The following is a 21,026-nucleotide window of genomic DNA, read 5'->3' as shown; positions in this document are numbered from 1 at the left end:
GCCCCCGCACGGCGCATTGCCTTCCTATGTTTATGCTTTCCACTCCCGCGTACCATATATTATGACACCTTTCGTGTTTATATTGCTGTCGTGACAGTTAACAACACAATAATAATTTCCGGTCCTCCGAAGAGGCGCCGTTGCAAACAAGAGACGTTTCGCGCGCAGCGCGAACTGAACGCGGGCGCGACCACGCGTTGGAGATGAAATCGTTCCGCCAGGGGAGAAACGAGCGCTGGCGTCTAGGATGAAACTTGGCGTGCGGTCGTCCATTGCCAGCGTCGCTTTCACCGTGGTGCAACCAAGGTGCAACGTGCAACCTTTGTGCTTGGCTTTGGACGCCATTGCTGAAAAACTCGTAGAGGCGGCAGGAGGTGGATGGTTCACTGAGCGTGGTCTTCCCTGACCGACATCGTCCTTACTTCCATGCCAGGTTTCAACGCGTGAGCGCCGTTGCAGTGCTGACAAATCGTACGTGAAGTGCGCATGTGTGTGAAGTAGTCAAGTGGCACGACCACTTGTTGACAACTTTGTAAATGGCACCTAAGAGGAAGGATCCCTGCGACAATTTCGATGTCGCATTTATGCCGTTGGCTAAAAGATGTGCCGGCGAAGATGAAGCAGCGCCCGACTGTCGCAACAGCTCAAGTGATGCTAGTGTGGATCCGCCAGATTTCAAGAGACCCAGTCTAGAACAGCTAATGTATTACGATCGTCCTTGCTCTGCGAGGACATCTGGACAAAGATGTTGGCTGAGCGTCGAAATGTGTCTATGGAACAGAGCACTGCACAACCTTGGTTTCGAACTTCTCGAGCACAAGCCTGGCAAGGTTATATTGCAGTCAATGCCCTACGCTAGGGCTGACAACAAACACTCCAGTGTTTGTTCCAGTCTTTGTTCCGTCCAGTCTTCGTGCCTACTTACGCGGCTTCTTGAGCGCCACTGTTGCATCGACGAGCTTAAGCTGTTCTCTCGGAAGCTTCCCAGCAACGCCGACTACACTGACAATCCAAACAAAAAGTCCTACCCCGTTCGCTTGGCTGCTGCGCTGCGAGACGGCCCCATCCGCAACATTCGCAGGCTTAAGCTTGTGCTCTCCAATACCCCCGGAGAGAATCCCGACGAAGTGCCCAGGCGCCACGAATACGTATTCGAGGGCCTCAATGCTGTCGCCGGTCTGGAAGAGCTCGTGATCGATTGTCCCGAGATCAAGTTCAAATTTTCATCAGAACTGGAAGCGCTGCTACGACGCAATGCCGGCACCCTCAAAAGAGTCAAGATCGTCCAAGCGACTCTACCAAGGAATGTGTACCATGCGTTACAATACCTCGTCAACTGTGAGTCGCTGACGTTTAACCCACCTCGAAATATTGACAGACGCCTCCCGACCACCGACCCCGTGGCACAACTTCTGGGGAAGACGAACTCCCTGAAGAAAGTCAGTGTTAGTTCCATATATCGCGCTCAGCTTAAACCACTGGCGAAGGCCATCAACACCTGCACTTCTTTGACAGAGCTGACCGTGCAGTTCGCAAATACGAGCTGCTCAATGGGCGCTTTATTTTCTGCGCTTAGAAGCAACACTACCGTGGAGAAACTGTATGTTAAAGAAGGTGTTGTTACTCAAAGAAACGAACGCGCTCTGGCATTGGCACTGAAATACAACACCTGCCTTCGTACCTTGGAATTTGAGGAATGTGTGTTTCTTGAAAGCACCACGAACTGGGCAAGAGCATTGATGATAAACTCGACGTTGGAAGAGCTTCATATGTCTCTCAGGCTACGTGTGGCACTAGTACGACAACTCTGCCAGGCACTGGCTGTAAACAAGACTCTAAAAAGGCTGACTATTGGATGCTTGGATGCTTGCATGCAAGTGAGGTATGTGCTTTACTTCTCTTCGCTTTTATTATTTTTTTAGAGTGATCGAATTTGTCATTTAGCACTGGGAGGTAATAACTTAGTTGGACAGGCAGAGGCAGGTATGAAGATAAAATAATAACATGTTTAATTGTTATGTGCTTCACCGGTTCAGATACTGTGTGAACATGCACCCGCAATGTGTTCACTTAAAGGGATACTAAAGGGCAACACCAAGTGCGCTTAGACAGATAAAATATTCTTTTGACATTCTATTATCATTAATTTTTTTGTAAAATGTTGATTACCAGGAAAGAAAATGAAGCCTTAACTTCAATTTCTTAAATTTCGCAGCGAAAGCTCCACACGGATACATCAATTTAATGCTGCAGATTGCAAATTAATTTCCCATATTTGAGCCATTTTAGTGCAGCAAAAGCTTTTGAAACTTAAGTTCAGTCTTAGGCTTCTTTAGAATATAGTCCATCTCTACCAATAGAAATTCATTTTGAAGAAGGTGTCAAAGATTTGTGACGTCACAGTGAGTTGGTGCAGGAACTTGAATGCAGCATTGGCCACCTGTCTTTGGTACTTGCTCTTTTCCTGTCTTGCCAAGCTTCCTCTTATGGCAGGAATAACTTTTCTGGTACTGTAGCAGCATAATTTACTTATACAGCTAAACTTGCTTTTCTCTTTGGTGTTCCTATACCACGGAATTTTCCTATGTCAGCTTGGGCATAGGGAATATGACATTGCAAATACATTTTTTTTAACAAGTAAACAGGACTTTGCATTAGTGCTATAACTCGCATACGTAAGAGTTCAGTATTGAGTAGCAAAGCCGTGGTTGCTCAGTGGCTATGGTGTTGGGCTGCTGAGCACGAGGTCGCGGGATTGAATCCCGGTCACGGTGGCCGTATTTCGATAGGGGAGAAATGCGAAAACACCCGTGTACTTAGATGCTCGTTAAAGAACTCCAGGTGGTCTAAATTTCCTATGGCGTGCCTCATAATCAGAAAGTGGTTTTGGCACGTAAAACCCCATAATTTTTTTTTAGTATTGGCTAGCATACTGAACACAAGGCATTAATGTATGTTTTTAGTTCCTTTTTAGTTTGAATTGTACAGCTTTAACAGCACATTGTGCGTGTTTTGTGCAAAGTGCACATTTCTGTATGCCAAGTTAAGTTTGTAAGCTTTTCTCTAGTGAAGGTGACTTCCCTCATGTGCATTCAAATGCAAGACGAGCAGTGAGGCGATTGGTGCTGTAAGATTACTAGTGGAGTATCTTTGCTAGCCTTGCCCCCAGTTTGTAAGTTCGTATTTCTCGATTGGGCCATACAAGAATGTTTGGACAAAGCCTTCCTTCAATTCAGCTGTGTGCACTTAATGGTTCGAAACCGAAAATCGGCTGTGACTATATCAAGAAATTCTTAAAGGACATCCCAGCACTCGCTCTCAAATGTCTCCAAACATTTCACTGCATTTTTAAAGCACTATTAATAATAATTGCTGAGCAACCTAATATAATCTTCAGGGGTGTGTGAATATTTAAAAATTTCAAATAATGAATTGAATAATGTCTTATTCAGTTTGGTCTTCAAATAGTTTGTAAATATGGCAACTTTCCTAATAGTTTTCAAATAGTTTTAATCCTCAAGTGCATGCTGAAACATGAAATTGGAGCAAATGCATGATAAACATCATACCAGCAGCTATAGTAGACAAAAAAACGCAAGAAGTTACATTCCTCAGGGTCAGACATTTCCTCCTAAACTGCTCATTTATTTTGAATGCTCCGTTTGGACTTCTAATAAACCACGATTCATCACGTCCAACAGAAACTTCCGAACATTGTGAATACATAGAGTACAAACATCATTGAGTATTAATGGTGACAATGTCTTTCCTCTTTCTTTCTTTCTTTCTTTCTTCCTTTCTTTCTTTCTTTCTTTGAGGTATTCAGTTGCATTTGGGTCACTTCTGGCACTGTTCGATTCATATTCAATTTGGTCTCAAAAATTATTTCTTGACCCACCACCCTTTGCTAGAACCTGAAATAGATAATAGTGGAAAGCTTGGCTGTACTTGCAAGCAACTTTCTGCGGCCATGAAGAGAAAGTTGCGGGTACGAAGTGCACACAAGTAAGAGCACTCTTAACTTGTCCTGGTGGCATAGTGGCTCTGGCATTGCGTGGCTAAGCCTAAAGGCATAGGATCCAATCCTAGCCGCAGTGGCTGCATTTTGAGGGGGTGAAGTGGGGGATGCAAAACCACCTGTATACCGTCGTCAAAATTAAATTCAGAGTCCCCCACTAGGTTGTGCCGCATAATCATATTGTAGTTTTGGCATGCAATGCCCTAGAATATAATATTTAAGAGCACTTTTGAAATAATGTCCCCCATTAACATCCACATTAGATTAAGCTGGGGAAGTGAGAACTTTAGCAACTTATTTACAACAGAAAACTATGGCAAAATACATGTGGGCAAATGCAGCGTCTCACATGGAAGCTAGGCTCATTCACTGTCTGCTCCAAGAAAGCGAAAATGTTGTCAAATGCTGCCTGACTACTTGGTGCAGTAACGCAATACAGAAGCTCTGCCCCTCTAGCTTTCTCTTCTTTGCCACAGGAAGTTGTCCGCAAGTATACCTGGTGCTGATTAATACTAGCAAAAAAAGAAAAAAAATAGCATGGACTCTTCTGTCAGGACATTGTTCTGTCAGTCACAGACATCTGTTGTAAATGTTCTTTGCATATCATATCTACCGAAAGCAGAAAAGTATGATACAGAGTCCACTTGGGAGACCATGATTGCAAGAAGCTACGACAAGCAAACTTTGCAATACAAGATGAAAACTGAGATTAGTTATCTTGTAAAAAATAGATAAAGTGCAAGTTTGCTTTTCAACATGCACCACAAGCTGCAGTTCTAGATTGTTTAGAGCAGGCAAGTGTCCATGTGTGAGGACTCTGTAGCTGATTCGCTCATATTTAATGGCAGTGCTTTTGACAGCAGTTTAAAATTCATGGCGTGAACTAGGTAAGGGCAAAGAACACAAAGACAGGGCGGGCGCTGTGACAGGATGGCCGCCCATGAATTGAATAGTTCTTGATATGAATTTATTTAAATTGTGACCCACCAACTAATTCGAGCAAAGATTCCGCTGTTACTTCACACTGCCAGTTATCAAGATTTCTACTGCTATTGTTTTATAGTTCGGTAAGGCATAACTTCGAATCTAGTAAGTATGAAGTGGAAGAAAACAAGAAAGCCTAGACTATTGGGCTGCAGGTGCTTGTCTGAAGAAGACTTCAGAGGGCTCAGCTAGCTTGTCAGCAAGTTAGCTGACAAGCTAGAGGGTCTCGCAGTTACCGACAGCTGTTTGTTGGTACAGCCCTTGGTATTCCAGAAAGACACATTTTGAGACTGTTTTGTTTACAGCTACTAAAATAAAGAGGGGAAAAAATTTGGTGTCAACAGTGTAACTATTAAAACATTGGTGGGCTAGCTGGCGCATTTCTGTTAGCATGTACTGTAATTGTGACGGCAAATGTCATGCTTCCAGGTCCTCAGGCCTCAGCTTGAAGCATGTGACTCACTGTGCTTGTCAGTGAAGTTCTGCCTTTGTAAATACCTGCCAGTGCAATTTTTCAGAGTATCCTTGGCGGAGTACTTGGCTGCGAACAGCTGCTATGGCCGTGTGCAACTACCCTGGAGCGAGCCTGATATCCCGGGTTTGACAGCTGTTGTGGTGTGCCCTGAATTGTGCCCCGAAGCAGTGATCTTGCCAATAATTTCACATATATCGGAGAGAAGTCTGACGACCCTTCTTCAAGCTATTGGTGTAAGCAAGCGCATTCACACCTTTAAGTTATGCCTTGGAGATGCCGCCGGTGCTAAGGGTGCAGCTGTCTGTGAAATGCTGAAGACTACAGATTACATCAGAGTAGTGGAGATAGGAATGGGGCATGATGAGGGGTGTCAATTCCATGACCTAATGCATGCCCTGGCGGCAAACAGAAGCATCAAACAGGCGACAATCTCTGTTCATGCCATCAACAGGCTCGAAACCGCTGAAGATCTCTCATACTTACTGTCGCACAACACGACACTAAATGGACTTGCCTTATACTCGGACTCTAGTTTCAGTGCTGAATTTGTGCGGGAGCTTTCAAAAGGAATGTGGAGGAACAATCACATTGTAGAGTTCAAAATAGCCCCCAAGTTGCAGTGCACTGATAATGAGAGCTTTATCTTATTTGAGAAAGTACGAAAGAACAGGGGTGTTCTGAACCGTGCAGTTGATTTTATTTTTCAGCACAGGACAGACCGACTATGTGCAGAAGCGTTTCAGTTGTTTGCTAGAAGTGCCCGTCAGTTTAGTTACATAGCAAGATTCAGTGGGAAAACGGAAGCTGAGGTAGCTGCGGCTGTAGTCTCAGCTACGAACATTTTGAAGGACGACTATTTCGTTATCACAGGAGTTGTCCAGAACTCCGTTAGATGCCATCCTGCAAACAGCACACAGATAGATGCTCTGAACAGTGACTGCTGGCATGCAATTGCAAACTACCTTAGTGTTTACGACGTGCTCTGCCCCGTATCTTGATTTTCCTTCCAATGTGCACCATAGTTGATGCCAGGTTTAGTGAACAGTGCCTCATTTCCCATGCCCTGAATAAGGGCAAGGTACAAGATACATATATCTTAAGCTTTTGCTTGTAGCATATTGGAACCTTATGGTTGGTTGTGTCCTTGAAGTCAACATGTTCAAGCAATTAGTGAACCGATCTTGCCATGTTTACAGTGCTTGCAAACCTGTGCTTTGAGCACTACGATTCCTGCAGTTCACACAGCTTTCCCCACTGCTCTCAGGTTCAAGACAACGTTGAGGGGAACGTCATTGTGGATTTTTCTAGCAAATTTTTTGAAGTGCTTAGGGATCCTATTCGATCTTGTTGTACAATCATTTTATTCTCGCCTTACTGCCTCCTGATCTTTAGATCTCAGTTGGCTATTTGTCACAGTGAAAAAGAAGTGGAAACAATGTTGACTTATGTGCCTTTTACCATGACCTAATTACTGGCATTCATTGCAGTAGCTGTAGCAGCGATGGCACATTGAGACTTGTAGTAAGATCGGTCTATGAGTATTCATTAGTCTGATCCATTATTATATAAATTGCATGCGTATTTTGTGGCCACAGTGGCTCTCATGATTGTCTCAATAACTGGTCGTGTTATTTGTGTAATTAATTAGTGTTGCTTTTTGAAGGACAGTGAAGGGAGATACTGACCGATCACTAGTAATTGATAACTTTTATCTTCACCTTTCAGCCATTACCATATGTGTATCCACTGCGTAATGTGCCTTAACACAGTGTGGCTTTGATTTTCATTCGTTTGAAACAATGTGTGCAGTGGTAGTCATGACACTGGTGATGTTACTACAGTGTTCAAAGCTTAAGATGGGGCAGTGCTGTTGGTACTGAATCCTATTTGTGATGATTTACAAACTCTCACTGTGATAACTTTCTTTGATCTTTTGCCACGGACCTTTCCAAAAAGCCATGCCTGTCCACTAGTGGCAGTTACTAGGAAGGCTGGGAGTAGGGTTTGCAATTCGCTACACCACCTGCTTCTGTGGGTTTCTCCCTGTTTTTCATATGTGTGCATATTTCAAAATAGTACAGTCAATTGAACTTTCCTGAATTTGTTTTATATTAAAAAAAAATAAATTAAATTATGGGGTTTTACGTGCTAAAACCACTTTCTGATTATGAGGCACGCCGTAGTGGAGGACTCCGGAAATTTCGACCACCTGGGGTTCTTTAACGTGCACCTAAATCTAAGCACACGGGTGTTTCTCGCATTCTACCACGCAGTGTTGATAAAGGTCATTTAGCTTAAATGAAAGTTTTAAAGACACATTTTCAACTTCAGCTCATGTTGCATGTCTTGTTTCCTTTTATGGTAAAATAATATTTTCAAGTATATAAAACTATTTGGAAAGTTAGAACATCTTTGTTATGTTCTGCCTAAACAAAACAGACATAGCAAGCTCTTTAGCCTCCAATAACTAACACACTGAAAATTACTTGCCAGTTGTTTGGGTTGTTTCACAACTGCAAACTCTTGAATTTTGTGTTAAGATTACAAATGACTTGTTCTAGTACAGTTTTACTAACATTTCATCAAACACTGAAAAATAAGTTATGTTAACACAAAAAAAAAACTCACTGCCCTTCCACCCTGTTAAGAAGGATGACCAGCGAAACTGTGTATGTGGGCCCCTTACTGCATCTCCACCGCGGGTCGGCCCAGCATTGCACTATCTTTGCGATCGGTACACGAATGGGGAGGGCTTAACACCTGCTTTACCTCCGCCGTAGTCAGCCTGATATTGCACCATCTTTGGGATTGGCCCATGTATGTGGAGTGCTTAATGCCTGCTTCACCTCAGCCACGGGTCGTCCCAGCATTGCACTACATTTGGGATCGGCCCACGTATGGGGAGTGCTTAACACCTGTTTCACCTATGCCACGGGTCGGCCCTGCATTGTACTATCTTCGGGATTTTGTGTCTGCACACTGACATAATCCTGGGGGAACTAGCCCATAACAACTTCGCTGTAAAAGCTTCCCTGGCTATAACCTAAGGAATCTTCTAATGCTGAAAGGACAATAGAGGTAGGGTACCTGCATCAAGCAAGTCTGTTTCTACAAGTTCTTGAAACAGGCGAAATTGCAAACAGCAAAACGTCATTGTGGTCTAAGAGCACTGTGTTGCTTGTCAGTTTCTCCTCTTCCAAGTTTGCTGCTGCTGCTGCCTGTGCTGCATCTTCAATAAAGTTAGTATGTATCCCACGAAAGGCATGTGCCCAGAGCAAGCTAAAAATAAATTATTTAATAAAAGCTAAGGTTTCCTTATAAGTGTTGTGTTTGACACTACACTTGATTGACACTTTTTTTTTTCCTGGCATACACGAGGGCCCCTATGTGGACGGAACCAAACTCGTAGCATGCTGCATCATGCTGCATCATCACACAACAAGCACCCGAGGTGCTAGTGCATGCTCATGCACAATGCTATGAGCTCTACATGCATATGTGCCTGGCCTAAAAGCATAACATAAGCCAGTGCTAGAGCATTCCTTCTGCTACGGTCATGTCAGTAGAATAAGTGGATAATCACTCATATGCACTCGCCAGTATTTTCGCAGGCTTATACTCACTCACACTTATGTTTACTAACCTTTGTTGGCACCCACTAATATTTCTACTAGCCCATTCATGCTCACTTCTATTCACACTTACCAGCACCCACTAATGTTCATACCCGTGCCCACTCCCACTTCACAAGCATTCACTCACATTCATACCACTCAGTCACTGAGTCATTCACGCGTCCACTCAACATCATTGCCACTGACCCTCATTTGTACTCTTGTAAACTGACACTCACTCCTGTTCATACTCATGTCGTCACCCCTTTTGCCATTGAATTTTAAAACCTTATAATAAATGACACTCTTTATGCGGAACACTTAGATGCGTCAATTAATGATCAGAAGGACCTACTCTAACGACTCAGTATGTTGGTAGAAAATCATCAAAATCATTTCAGGGTCCCTTTAAGAAACACATTTAATATTCAGTAGGCAGCCTCGCACCATTATAGGCCGTCTGCTCATGTCTGCCTCTTTTTGGTTCAAAAGTGAACCTTCAGCTTTTATGCTTCACAGGTGCTGCTATTCACGACTTAAAAAGCACATACATCATAATTTGGGAAATGGCGAAGTGGTTTGCTCTTATTGTATTTGTAACTGTTGGGGCAGTCTAGTACAGTGGTACTAACATTGCAATTCTGCTGCTGGTAAAGACTGGCGGTTTTTCTTCTGGCATCTGTTTCAATAGCATTGAAGGACACCACGGGTGCGATCGGAGATGGTTGTTCGGCGCGTTCGTTCGGTTACCGGCGCGCGCGATTTGCTTACTCCGCACCGACGTCGCCAGCCACGGGGCCTTGCCACATTTTTGGCGACGTCAAAATGACGACACGCTCCTGTCAATCATCCTGCCACTGAGCATTTCGTCTGCTAGGCGCCGAACCCGACGGGAGCTGGGAAGTTTGGAGTGATCATATGGCTTCGCATGGCGCGTCTGGTGGATTGAATCCAACCGGCGGCTGCGGCATGGCACGTTTGGATCCAATCCATAGTTCAATTCGAGAAAATGCCGCTTCCGTTGGGAACTTAGGTTGTTGTGTTGGCATTTCTAGAGGAAGGAGGGGAGCGGGTGGCGGTGCGAAACGCGTTTGAAGAAATGGCAGAAAGTGAATTCCGGCGTCGTTTTTGTTTCTCGAAACAAGTAATTCGTTGGTTGTACAGATATATCGACCCCATCATCGGTTCCAGCTAGCCACTGGAATCTTGTCGCCTCTTGAAAAGTGCGCCACTCTTCCTGTCATTTTTTTTTTTTTCTCTCGCTGTGTCTGACACCACCTAGGGGCCATGCAAAGGAACTAATAGTTATAAATTGCAGTAGGCACAAGTACTGCTATTTGAAAACGTGTTTGGGCTTGAGAAGAAAAAATACATTTTTTTAGATAAAAATTTCATTCATTTGCAAGACAAGAAACATTTCGTCTTGTAGTATACTGTCTGCAAGCAGACGACAAACGACAGAAGTAAACTTCCGGGGAGGTCACCGCTTCCTGATTGACTGCTCTCTCCGCCCCGCTGTCATAAATTTTGCACACTGCAACTTTGTGGGGTTGCAGCAACTGAACAGAACGCATATCGAACAAAATATCTCCGATCGCGCCCCATGTTTCGAACAAGAATTAATGGGGGGAAAAAAAGAAATAGGGCATCATTGACTTACAATGAATGAGACTGTGAGGCCAGCAGGGGCTGTTTGCATTTGGTGATGTGCATAAATGCAATAGGCACGAACTCCTGTTAAGCCTTACTCTCACGACACTTTGGATGTAGCTACCAAGCCCATGTGGCAGTGTACTTTTTGGAAAGGTCCGTTTTACAGCATGGTGCACTGTTAAAGGGAACACCTTGCAACTGATAAGGCCGTAACTGGAACATTTCTTCACTTTTACCCGAAATGAGTGGTTGATGTAACGACATGTATATATAAAAATTTGGCCTGTATATATGTTGGCAATAATGTATGGCAGAATACCAGCTGCGTGTGTCCTTTAACAGTGGATCATGCCATACATTTTATATGTAAGTGAACATTTGTACCTGTTTTTGGTTTTTAGAGCATGTAAGTTGGTTTTATGTGATAGTAGAATGTCAGAAAAAATACAATTTTTTAGCTAGTCTAGCTGTAAAATTGCCTGTTATAGTGGGTGCACAAGGTTTTGATGACATGTAGTGACGACTTCCTGAATAACAGCATTATTTCAGACAAGATTCTATATATTCATTCGAAATACTTCACAGTGTTTCTATTGCTGCTTTTTTTTTTTAGGGCTGCTAAATAAAACCAACTTCGGCCTCAATTACTGACTGAATTTAGTTACAATAATGGTAACATACTTGATTCAGATAGTGTGTTGACGTTTTGAAGTGCTTCCACAATAACAGCCTGTAGCGACTTTTTATAATTATGTGGCTGTTAGTCTTTCTCTTATGCCTGCCATACACAGCAGCATACAGGTTAGTCCACTGTACTTTGAGTGATGTGGCCACAGAAGTTCAGAACCAGATATTCTTGGGTTGCACATATGCTGAAGGAGCAAGCAAATTCACCAATTAAGAGCAGCACATGTTCACATCGTGCACAGAAACATTGACTGTTGACTCAGTGACTTCAAGCTGCTCGGCAATGGGCATAATCAGGTTTTTCATGGTTCTCACTCATCATGGCCTCCACCTTTTCGAGAAACTCAACTGCCTGAATAGCGTCTGACAAGTTGTGTGGCAGTGCTTATTTGTCCACGTCAGAGATTATAATTGGCCATAAACTCTCATCTTGCACTAAAAACAAAGGATTTTGGGGCCTTCAGAAAGGTGGCAATCGCTAGGTCACTGTGGTTGGCACTTAAGGCAACTAGAACAATGTGTGGCTTCATCTCCTTTGTGAGAGTGGAAGCTCACACCATGGAATAAATGTGGTAGATAGGCGGCGAAGGGGTTGGTGTGGCCAAAGATAAGCACCTAGGCAGATAGAACAAGAATGTTAATGTCTATGGTGTTTTCAAGCTGTGTCCTCAAATACCTTGCGCACCTGGTATTGCAGAAGGGGCACTGTTGTGGATACTCATACTTGCACTGTAACTGCTGCAATGGCTGCAACTTGCTGTGACCCATTTGTTTTGTCTGTATTTACTTTGTACCTTTTTCTTTGCATTTTGTCTCATTTCAATGTGTGTGCTACTACTAGCTTTGACTTGACTTTACTAGTTCTTACTTTATTTTGGCTTCCATCAGTTTGTCTTGCATGTGTGCCTCTATGTTACGACTTGCTCAAACAATGCATCAGTCTAGCTAAGCCTATTATTGGATGAATTGGTGCTTCTACTATGTTTCACTAGTTCCATACAGCGCGATAGAAGCTATAGGATTCGTCGATAAATCAGTGGGCCGAAAATATCCTAAAGGTGCCCTTCCACACCTTGTCGTCTTCTAGCGGCGAGGCTGCAGTGCAGGCGGTGGCAGCATCTACTAAGGCTGCAGTTGCGTAGCGACATCACCTGTTGTGATAGCAGTGGTAGAAAATTTGTTCCATATTTGACACAAAAAAGGCTGTGCATTAAGATATTTCGAGATACAGAAGAGGAGGAGGGTAACAAAGGTCGCGGAAGTGGAGGGTTCAGAAGGACCACTTGGCCAGCTTGTCGCAGGGGATGGTGGTGCCATCTCTTGATCCCTCTTGTAACGTCGACTTGTACACAGTGCACTTGTTGCCATTCATGAGTGCAGCCGTTTCCTTTGTTAGGATTTGGGCATGTTTACCACAATCCTTCTGCGCTGTTCCAAGCATGTTCAATGCCAACTTATTCGTTCCTTTCGCATAACAGAGCAGCTTGGAATGATACCACACAAGTGAGTCTGCGGATGTCATTTTTGTGAAGGACGAAGGAGGCATTCCTCCATTTGAATTTAACCACTGTTAAGCAATTATATGGTTATACTTTTTATATGTAAATCAGTGCCCATATGAATGCATTGCATTAATTTTTTCGTTCCTTGCATGTTTTCATTCGAACAAGTGGAGAACTCTATTTTCAGTATCATAAATCCACAATAAATATTTTATTAAAGAATAAAGCAAAATTGCACGATAAACCGCACTGTGACCTGCAAAGATGCTTCCAAGTAGACGCTTGCCAACAAAACCACTTGTAAAGGCCATCGTCCACTCTTCAATCAGTCATCCAATGGCTTATGAACTGTAGTATTATATATCACTGTGCAAGAATCTGCACTTGCAGGTCGTGTAGCCTTGGCTCTGCTGCGCAGAACTACTTAAACAGAGTGTATATGCCATGGTATAGCAGGTGCGAAGAATGCAGGCAAACAAAGAAAAACAGACATGAATAAATGCCACTATCAGCTAAAATTAATTTTGTGCAGAAAAGAATATCTGCAGGAAGTGAAGAAACATGCATCGTGCATACAGAATGTGCTAACGAGGACATGACACGACACAGTGTCGAATCACCAATATAGCCTTTCCATACATTGTTTCAGTGTCTAAACCTTTGTCCCGCACTACTGCTTGGGCCTACAATATTGGACTGCAGTAGCCTGTAAATAAATAAATAAAATAAGCATGACTCTAAGAATGCAAATTCAGTGATATACAAAGAAAGAGATGTATCACGGACACATTTATCACGATATTTCTTGACATAAAATGCGTCCAGTGATTTGAGGATGTAAAAATTCTGGGCAGGAGAAAAGATGCTGCCACGAGAGGTACATTGGAGGCATTCTATAATAAGAAATATTACATGCGTCATTGATATGACCCTTTCTTTGTATACCGCTGAACTTGCTTTTCTGGAGTCATATCTGTCATTGGACACTGCTTCACGTCACGTCCTTGTTGGTGCTTATTGTATGTATGATGCACAGGTGCCCACTTGTACAAATATCTTTTTCTGCTCAAAACAAACTTCAGTTAGTAGTGGTATTTGTTTGTATTTGTTATCATCCTTGTCCACATACGTTGTGCCAGCTATACCATGGCCCTGCATCAGTCTGCCACAGGCTGTCGTAAATTTGTAGGCTAAGTGCAGTATGCAATTTGAATTCTGCCTCAACATTGACAAATGAACAGTGCCTTGCCTTGGAGTGGGGGCATGCATATCAACCTTTTGATGCTCCTGCTATCTAGCTGAGTCGTTTTTCGAGCGCTGAAGTTTTGGTTCACTATTCCTAATGGCCTGAATGTCTGCACTCGCAGATTATTCGTAGCCCTCATCACCAGTTGTGTTTGCCTCTGGTGTTCAGAGAGAAGTCATCTCTTTGCATTGTGATACTGTGTTCCTTCTGAAATCCTCAGGTACTTTTTTGTTTTGTATTGATCATTGTGTGCCCATTAGCTTCTTAATTAAGGTGACACAAATGTGACAAGTTGTTGCTCCTGTGTGATGTTTTATTTGTCACCTGTGTGATGAAAGTGACTGTATTGTCTTACAATGTGTCAGTGTTTAGTGTTGCTTTTATAACTGTGACTTAATAAAGTTTATGCATCACTGAGCCTACTGTGTTTTGTATGACAGAATAACAATTCTAAACAAAATTAGGACATGAGAAACATGCCGTTTAGTGTTGACATAGTTGTTTGAGGATAGGCCAAGAACAATTACTTTTTTTTTAGTGCCAACTTTTGCATGTGCTTATACAGGGTGTCCCAGGCAACAGGTGCCAAAATTTGAGGATACACTAGTGCAGCATAGCTGGACAGAACCAAGGTAATGTTTGCCGTCGCATGGAGGAATTTGGACTACTTTGTGTATTTCACTTAAATACATCATTAGTTATGAGTAATCACCTTCATTAAATATTATATTCAGAGCAAAAGTGTCAATGAAAAAATTGTAGACCATCCTGAAAAATTCCTGAGCCAACTTTTTGTTGCTCAATATGTGCTACACGAGTTCTTTTCCAAGCCTGAGTGAAAGCAATTTGCAATGAAAGCAAGCAATGAAAGCAATTTTTGCTGGATTCTTTCAAGCTTGGAAAAAACTATGTAGCGCGTATATAGCAACAGAAAAATGTAACGGAAATTTTCCATGATGTCCTATAATTTTCCAATAGCCAATTTTCCTCATACTATTTAAGAAGTTCATTAAAAATAAGTAATTATGTAATTAGGTGAAATACAAAAATAGTCTAAGATGGTGTGACTGGGAAGAGAGGAGAAAATGTTTGTTCATTTGTGTTATCTTAGTACACATAGCATGTTTGTTCACCAAAGTCGGTGTAAATTGCATTGGGCTCAATTCATATAGTTAGGTCTGACCAAGATAGCCTGTGATTACTGAAACAAGTTTTGGGGCTAGTCAGTAGCTATATACTTTCTCTTTATACTTTCTCTTTCTTTTCAGTCGATTTAGAATTTTCTGTACCTAAGGTCAGGAATATAGGGTCAGTTATGCTGTGCTCAACGACTCCTGCTGTTTAATCTGTAGTAAAGTTTGTTAATATGTGATCAATTAACGTATTAGATCCTGCCATGTCACATCTAGTTGGAGAAGTAATTAAATAAGCAAGGCCTTAGCTAAGGAAACACCTGATATAATCAGAACATGATGGAATATTAGGCTCAATAATGTTTATGTTGATGTCTCCGTAGATGATGACATTTTTGCTTTCGTTCGTAAAACTGTGCAACATTTTTTCAAACTGTAGACAAAACTCAGAGTATGACAATGATGGTGAATGATAAATGCATGCTAACACTGTGTTCTGCCCATCAATTGAAAGAACACTGATCAAATTCTAACCATATAAACTCTCAGAGCAAATTAGAAAAGCAAGATCATTGCTGCGCTTGTATGGCAATGACAATTTAATTAATATTGCATATTTGGCGCCACCTGGCGTAGCATGATAGCTGTACTCTGCATTCTTCTCCGGTAGCGCATATAAATTTCTATCGTCCAGTGACAACCATGTTTCAGATAGACAGATAAAAGAGAAGTTTTGATTAATAACAGAAAGGAATACAATGAGGCTGTCATAGTTTTTTCGTAGACTACGAGTATTAATATGTATCAGTAATAACTTGGGACTTTCATCACTGAAATATTTTTTTTTAAGATCCTGACAAGAAAACATTCTTGGGCAAGTTTAAGATATGCAGCCGTCAACACTAGTTAGCTAGGTGAAAACGGCAAGATCATCCGTACTAGAGATACACTAGACATGGTTGTCATCTGTCCTTCTGGCTTTTATTATGCAGTGGTCTGTCCAGAGGTATTTCCAATCTGTTGCTTTTTTCAGTTCAAGAGCTTGTGCAAACAGCTGTTTCCTATCTTGTGTGAGATGTTCGTTTACATATAAGGGCTTCTGATCTTTCTGTGGAAACCCAAGGGTCGCAGTGGTAAAGCGAGCCTTGCGTGCCTTTTTCACGAACTCAGTTTTTTTTTTTCTCTCGGGAGCAAAAGCATGCAATAATATTTGTTTTTTTTTTTTGCTAGTACACAACGTGCAGTATCGACATCCTCAGGCACGATTTTGCATCCTATAGCATCACTCGTAGACTGAACAACCTCAAGACAGCTTTTGCCTTTGGTTGCAGGGACACCTTTTATTTCTACGTTATTTAGCCGGAGTACAGTTCCAGTTCAGAAACCCTGCGCGCCAAGAGGCCATTTTCATCAGTCGGAGCCCTGTTTTCAACAGCTCGGTATTGTGCTTCTCAACCGTCTTGAAAAGTTCATTGAACATGTTAAGGCTGTTACGCATCTAAGCAACATCAGTGCGTAATGCGTCCATTTCTTAAACAGTACGTGAACAGTACGTGATTTGGCAGCAGCGGCAGCGGTATACACAGAGAAAAGTATGTTTGGAAAGCAAAGGAAAAAAAAGACGAACCTGTAGCAAAAGTTGCAGTAGATTAGCGGCTTTCTCATGGCCACAACCGCTGCTGCCAAAAGTTAAGAGACAGTGTCAACGATGCTTGCTTATATGTTGGAACTTGGCCGGTAGAGGGCAGACGCAGTAGACCAGTCACTGTCGTGATGAAGTGGTCAGCTGGGCACTGCACGTTCAGAAGGGCAAAGTGCAAAACAACACAAGAATTCGCTTTCAATGAAGAATTGGGAGGTGTAACTTTGCTTCTTTGCTTCCACATGCAGAAGCTCAGGGTCTCCTCCGTGTTGGTGATTAACATTCCATCGGCAGGCCTCGAAAAAAGCCGGAATGATTCTTGAATAACTTCCATTTCAGGATGACACACAACACTGGACGTAGCCTTCATTTAGCTTCCCCTGTTACCGTCATTGCCTAATACTGCGCCGCCATGCGCTTAAGTTAGGTGAGGAAGTCCGCTTACAAAAAAAATTCGATGCAATTTTTGGCTTCTTTTCGCAACTCACTTGCCTAGTGGTCGAGCCGACAGCACGGGGACATAAAATGCTCGCGCTATTTTGGTTTAAATATCGTGTGCTGCCCTTCCCCGGTGCTGTCGGCTGTTAGTGCAAGGATGTGCAATGTGAAGTTATTGTTTTAATGCCTATTCAACGCTGTTTAGTAGATTTTGCCTCGAACCAAGCATTTGCGGATGAAGATCCGATCGTCCGGTGGTTTCAACGGAAAAAAACCTACGAAAATGTCCACGAGTTAAAAAAAGGAAAGGAGGGAAGGGGGGAGAAATAAAATGAAAACGAAAAAAAAAAGTCAAGATGTTTGAAAAAAAATACTTTTGGGCGCTGTCGGTCTTCAGGCTGCTACGGGCGGCCGTTATTGCAAAGCGGTGAAGCCGACTGATGCAGATTAAAGTTTGTTTGGAGAGAGCGCACCGGTCTGGTGCGCAAATTGCAGTTATTAAATGAGTGTCACGGAAAAAAGAGTGCTGCATCTAAGAAGGCTGCGGAACATTTCCTCTTTAAAATGACGCATAGACGCACAGAAAAGAAGAGGGAACAAAATGGCGAAGCGCTCGAGACCGACATATTTTCGAGCTCCAGCCGTGTTTGTCAACAAGCAAAAAAGTATTGGTTTTAAGACAGAAAATCAAGACGAATACTTCTCTTTTCCGATAGCGTGCCCAGCGATCCAGTGCACTCTGAGAGTACAATTATTTTCGCGTATCTAAATATTTCGCAGGCTAACACTAAAAGAAAATATTAAGTCGAGCTAGATCGATATAGATTATTCGTCTAAATGTCTATAATCGTTTTTCGCGTGCCAATGTATAACTTTGTTGCGTAGAAAATATTGCCGCCTAAGGTACACGTGCTGCTGCTTGTCAATGAATTCGAACCACCCGTTCTAAAACGGACAAGTTGGCGTAACCACGTGACCTCCTTACATGCCGCGCTCTGTCAGTCAGCCAGCGCTGACCAACGTTCATTCGTGCCTACGGGTACCATTGTCCACATCAGGTAGCGCCACTCCGATTTCCCATTGTCGTCATTTTCTCACTTATAGAAAGGTTCTGTTCTCGCTACGAATAACACATCCTTAGTGACTTAATATTCTGCTTTAGTGTCCCTTTAAAGGGCCCCTCACCAGGTCTGGTCACTTTGAGCTCACAAGTGCAGTGCATACAATGAGCGCTAAAGATCGTGTCTGGTAAGTATTGCACATCTACCAAATGCCGTTTGTCCTTCGTCGACGTACATTGCGCAAGTGCGCCTACATAGTGCTGTGACGTCGCTCATAGTGACACGTGGCTTCGAGAATTATTCAAGGCTACATCAGTTATTTGTTTCATCTGTTGCTTTTATACACGAACTGAAGTTCAGAGCAATAAATAAAACAAACCGAATGTCTGCGTGTTGTTGTTTTACTTCGCACCTTGCGAAGTAAAATGTACGACTCCGTTTCGTCTGCTTGTGTAGTCGCGCGCGCAGAGAACGAAACAATGTCAGTTTCTACCGTGTTCTAGCGTCGCAACCTTGCTCTCATCCTCTCACGCCTGCCTCATTGCTCGTGATTGTGGCACTGATCAGTCGTTCTCGTGCAGGACGCGCAAAATCGTTCGCTGCGCTAGCGAGACCGTCACCGGAAGTGCGTCACTCGATTAGCAAAAACGCGAGACAAAGAAAAATTCACCGATGATTACGATACTCCCTAACGCGAAATTTGAGTGCAGCTCTATACATGTTATTATTTCGCGTCAATATGTTGTATTATGATTATAGGCACACGGTTTATATTACGAAGAGAGCGCTGAGAGTAGCATAGCTGGCGCGAACAAACTGCATGAGGCAGCACGTAGGTGACGCGTAAGCCCGATTAACAGCAGCCGCCGCAGACAGATCTCCACTCACGCAGCGCTTTGTTTCCATATATACAGACGGCGCGCGCTACTCTGGCGTCAAATCGTAGCCATCGTCGCCGCACAGCCCGTCTTCGCGGCACTACGCTTCTCACGCTTTCGTTCCAGCAACGACGAGAGCGGCCCTTCGTCGCAGGGAAATCGTGCTACCAGTGTCAGCGGCGACAGCACTCAAGGGAGCGTCACATCGAGCCGCTCGCTATCGCCCCCTTGCGGGATCAGCGATCCCCGTCACACACGCTGGTACCGCGGACTGACTCAGTAGCTGACACCGCGGGCGAGCGTAGCACTCCCCACCTCACGCCACCCCTTTTTTTTCTCGATCCAGTACATGCTTGACAACAACAATGAAAAAGAAAGGGGGGGGGGGGGCTCGGTAGCCTAATTAGTGGCTACATAGAGGATATGACGTTGCGCTGCTAAACACGAGCTCACGCGTACAAACCAGGTCGCGGAATTCGATGGGAACGAAATGGAAAAACACTCGCGTACTTTTGCATGGGTGCACGTTAAAGAACCCCAGGTGGTAAGAACTGAACAGGGTGTCTCACAATCATATCCCCAGACGTAACACGCCAGAATTTGCTTAATTAAGAAAATACAAAAAAAAATAATATAAAGAGGTAGCTGTGTCCACCGGCTTTTTTCAGGGGTGGAAACGAAATAAATTATTATCGAGTCTGATTTCTGAGAAAAACATGTTACGCATATCTTATATTTCATGCATAAACGTAATGCCGTTCCCAATTGTACTTCCGCTCAACTAAGCAGCTTCTTTATATAAACAGCTGCTTTCAGTTATCTGGTCCACTATCATAAGGGCAATAATGAAGCGATTAAAGGAACGGCATCCCTCGCATAGTCGTAGTCCGGGTGAGGCCCTTTAATGAAATTTATTTTTTTAAATATAAGTTTACCTGTGTTTTTCCTTTATAATAATAATAATAATGATAATAATAATAATAAGATCTAGCGCTTACGCTCGCTTTGTTTTTAATCAGATTTTTCAGGATATAGTTTACGTGCGTTGATGGCTTGTAAAAAAAAATTACGGTTTTGCAGGAAGGCGAAGCATATAGCCATAGCAAAGTATTGGTCAATTGCGAGTAATAAAGCTCGCTGTCTTATAGACCGTAGAAATTACAATAGACATTTGATTACTTTACTAAAGTGGCATAGTAGTCACGCGCGCACAGGTAAGCATGAACATGCAGCGAGTTCGCACTCGACGAGCGCACGCAACAATCCCTGTCGCAATGGTGCGTGAGCCGACAGCGCGGAGAAAAAAGCTTCGTGATGTCGCTCATTCACCTAAAGCCCCTCTGCACATCTCTCGTCGAAGTGATGAAGGGGCTTTAGCTTCACTGTCTCAACCACGACCTACTGTATGGTCTCAGCTGTGCCGCGTCTGCAAAACCATCCTCCGACTTTGCGCGCAGAAACATCGGAGTACGCGACCTCCAATTCACAAAGCGTGCGGGAAGACAGCGCGTATTAGAGTCATTGAACTATGTAGTGTCCTAGAAAGGGCAACCTTCTGGAACACTATACTAGGACTCCAGCGCGCACGAAGCCCATGAAAACACCAGTAATACGATCTCGACCGGGTGAGGTGGGTCTTTACTGCAGGAATCGGGAAACGACGACGAAGCCGGGCATCGTGATGATAAAAAAGGA

The 21,026-nt window shown here is 43.2% G+C and overlaps 1 protein-coding gene across 2 annotated transcripts; it reads left to right on the top strand.

The window, feature by feature from the left end:
• The first annotated feature begins 228 nt into the window (after positions 1-228).
• On the top strand, positions 229-14,597 carry LOC135895808 (uncharacterized). 2 transcript variants are annotated; one of them, XM_065423989.1, is made up of 2 exons: positions 229-1,882; positions 5,521-14,597. In XM_065423989.1, the coding sequence occupies exons 1-2, from the start codon at positions 537-539 to the stop codon at positions 6,473-6,475; spliced, it is 2,301 nt and encodes a 766-aa protein (XP_065280061.1). In that variant the 5' UTR covers positions 229-536; the 3' UTR covers positions 6,476-14,597. The 2 variants fall into 2 exon arrangements, with proteins under 2 accessions (XP_065280061.1, XP_065280062.1); XM_065423990.1 differs by having other exon boundaries at positions 5,508-5,645.
• Positions 14,598-21,026: the final 6,429 nt, after the last annotated feature.

The sequence above is a fragment of the Dermacentor albipictus genome, chromosome 4, assembly GCF_038994185.2.
Source record: "Dermacentor albipictus isolate Rhodes 1998 colony chromosome 4, USDA_Dalb.pri_finalv2, whole genome shotgun sequence".
Classification (NCBI taxonomy): Eukaryota; Metazoa; Arthropoda; class Arachnida; order Ixodida; family Ixodidae; genus Dermacentor; species Dermacentor albipictus.
Note: the sequence above shows the minus strand (reverse complement) of the source record. Positions and strands in the feature narration are given on the sequence as shown.

Excerpts from the sequence above, each read along its gene's own strand:
- LOC135895808 (XM_065423989.1), top strand. The coding sequence starts at position 537 with ATGGCACCTAAGAGGAAGGATCCCTGCGACAATTTCGATGTCGCATTT. Across the intron at positions 1,883-5,520 it reads GATGCTTGCATGCAAGTGAG|AGTATCCTTGGCGGAGTACT; the intron begins GTATGTGCTTTA and ends GCAATTTTTCAG.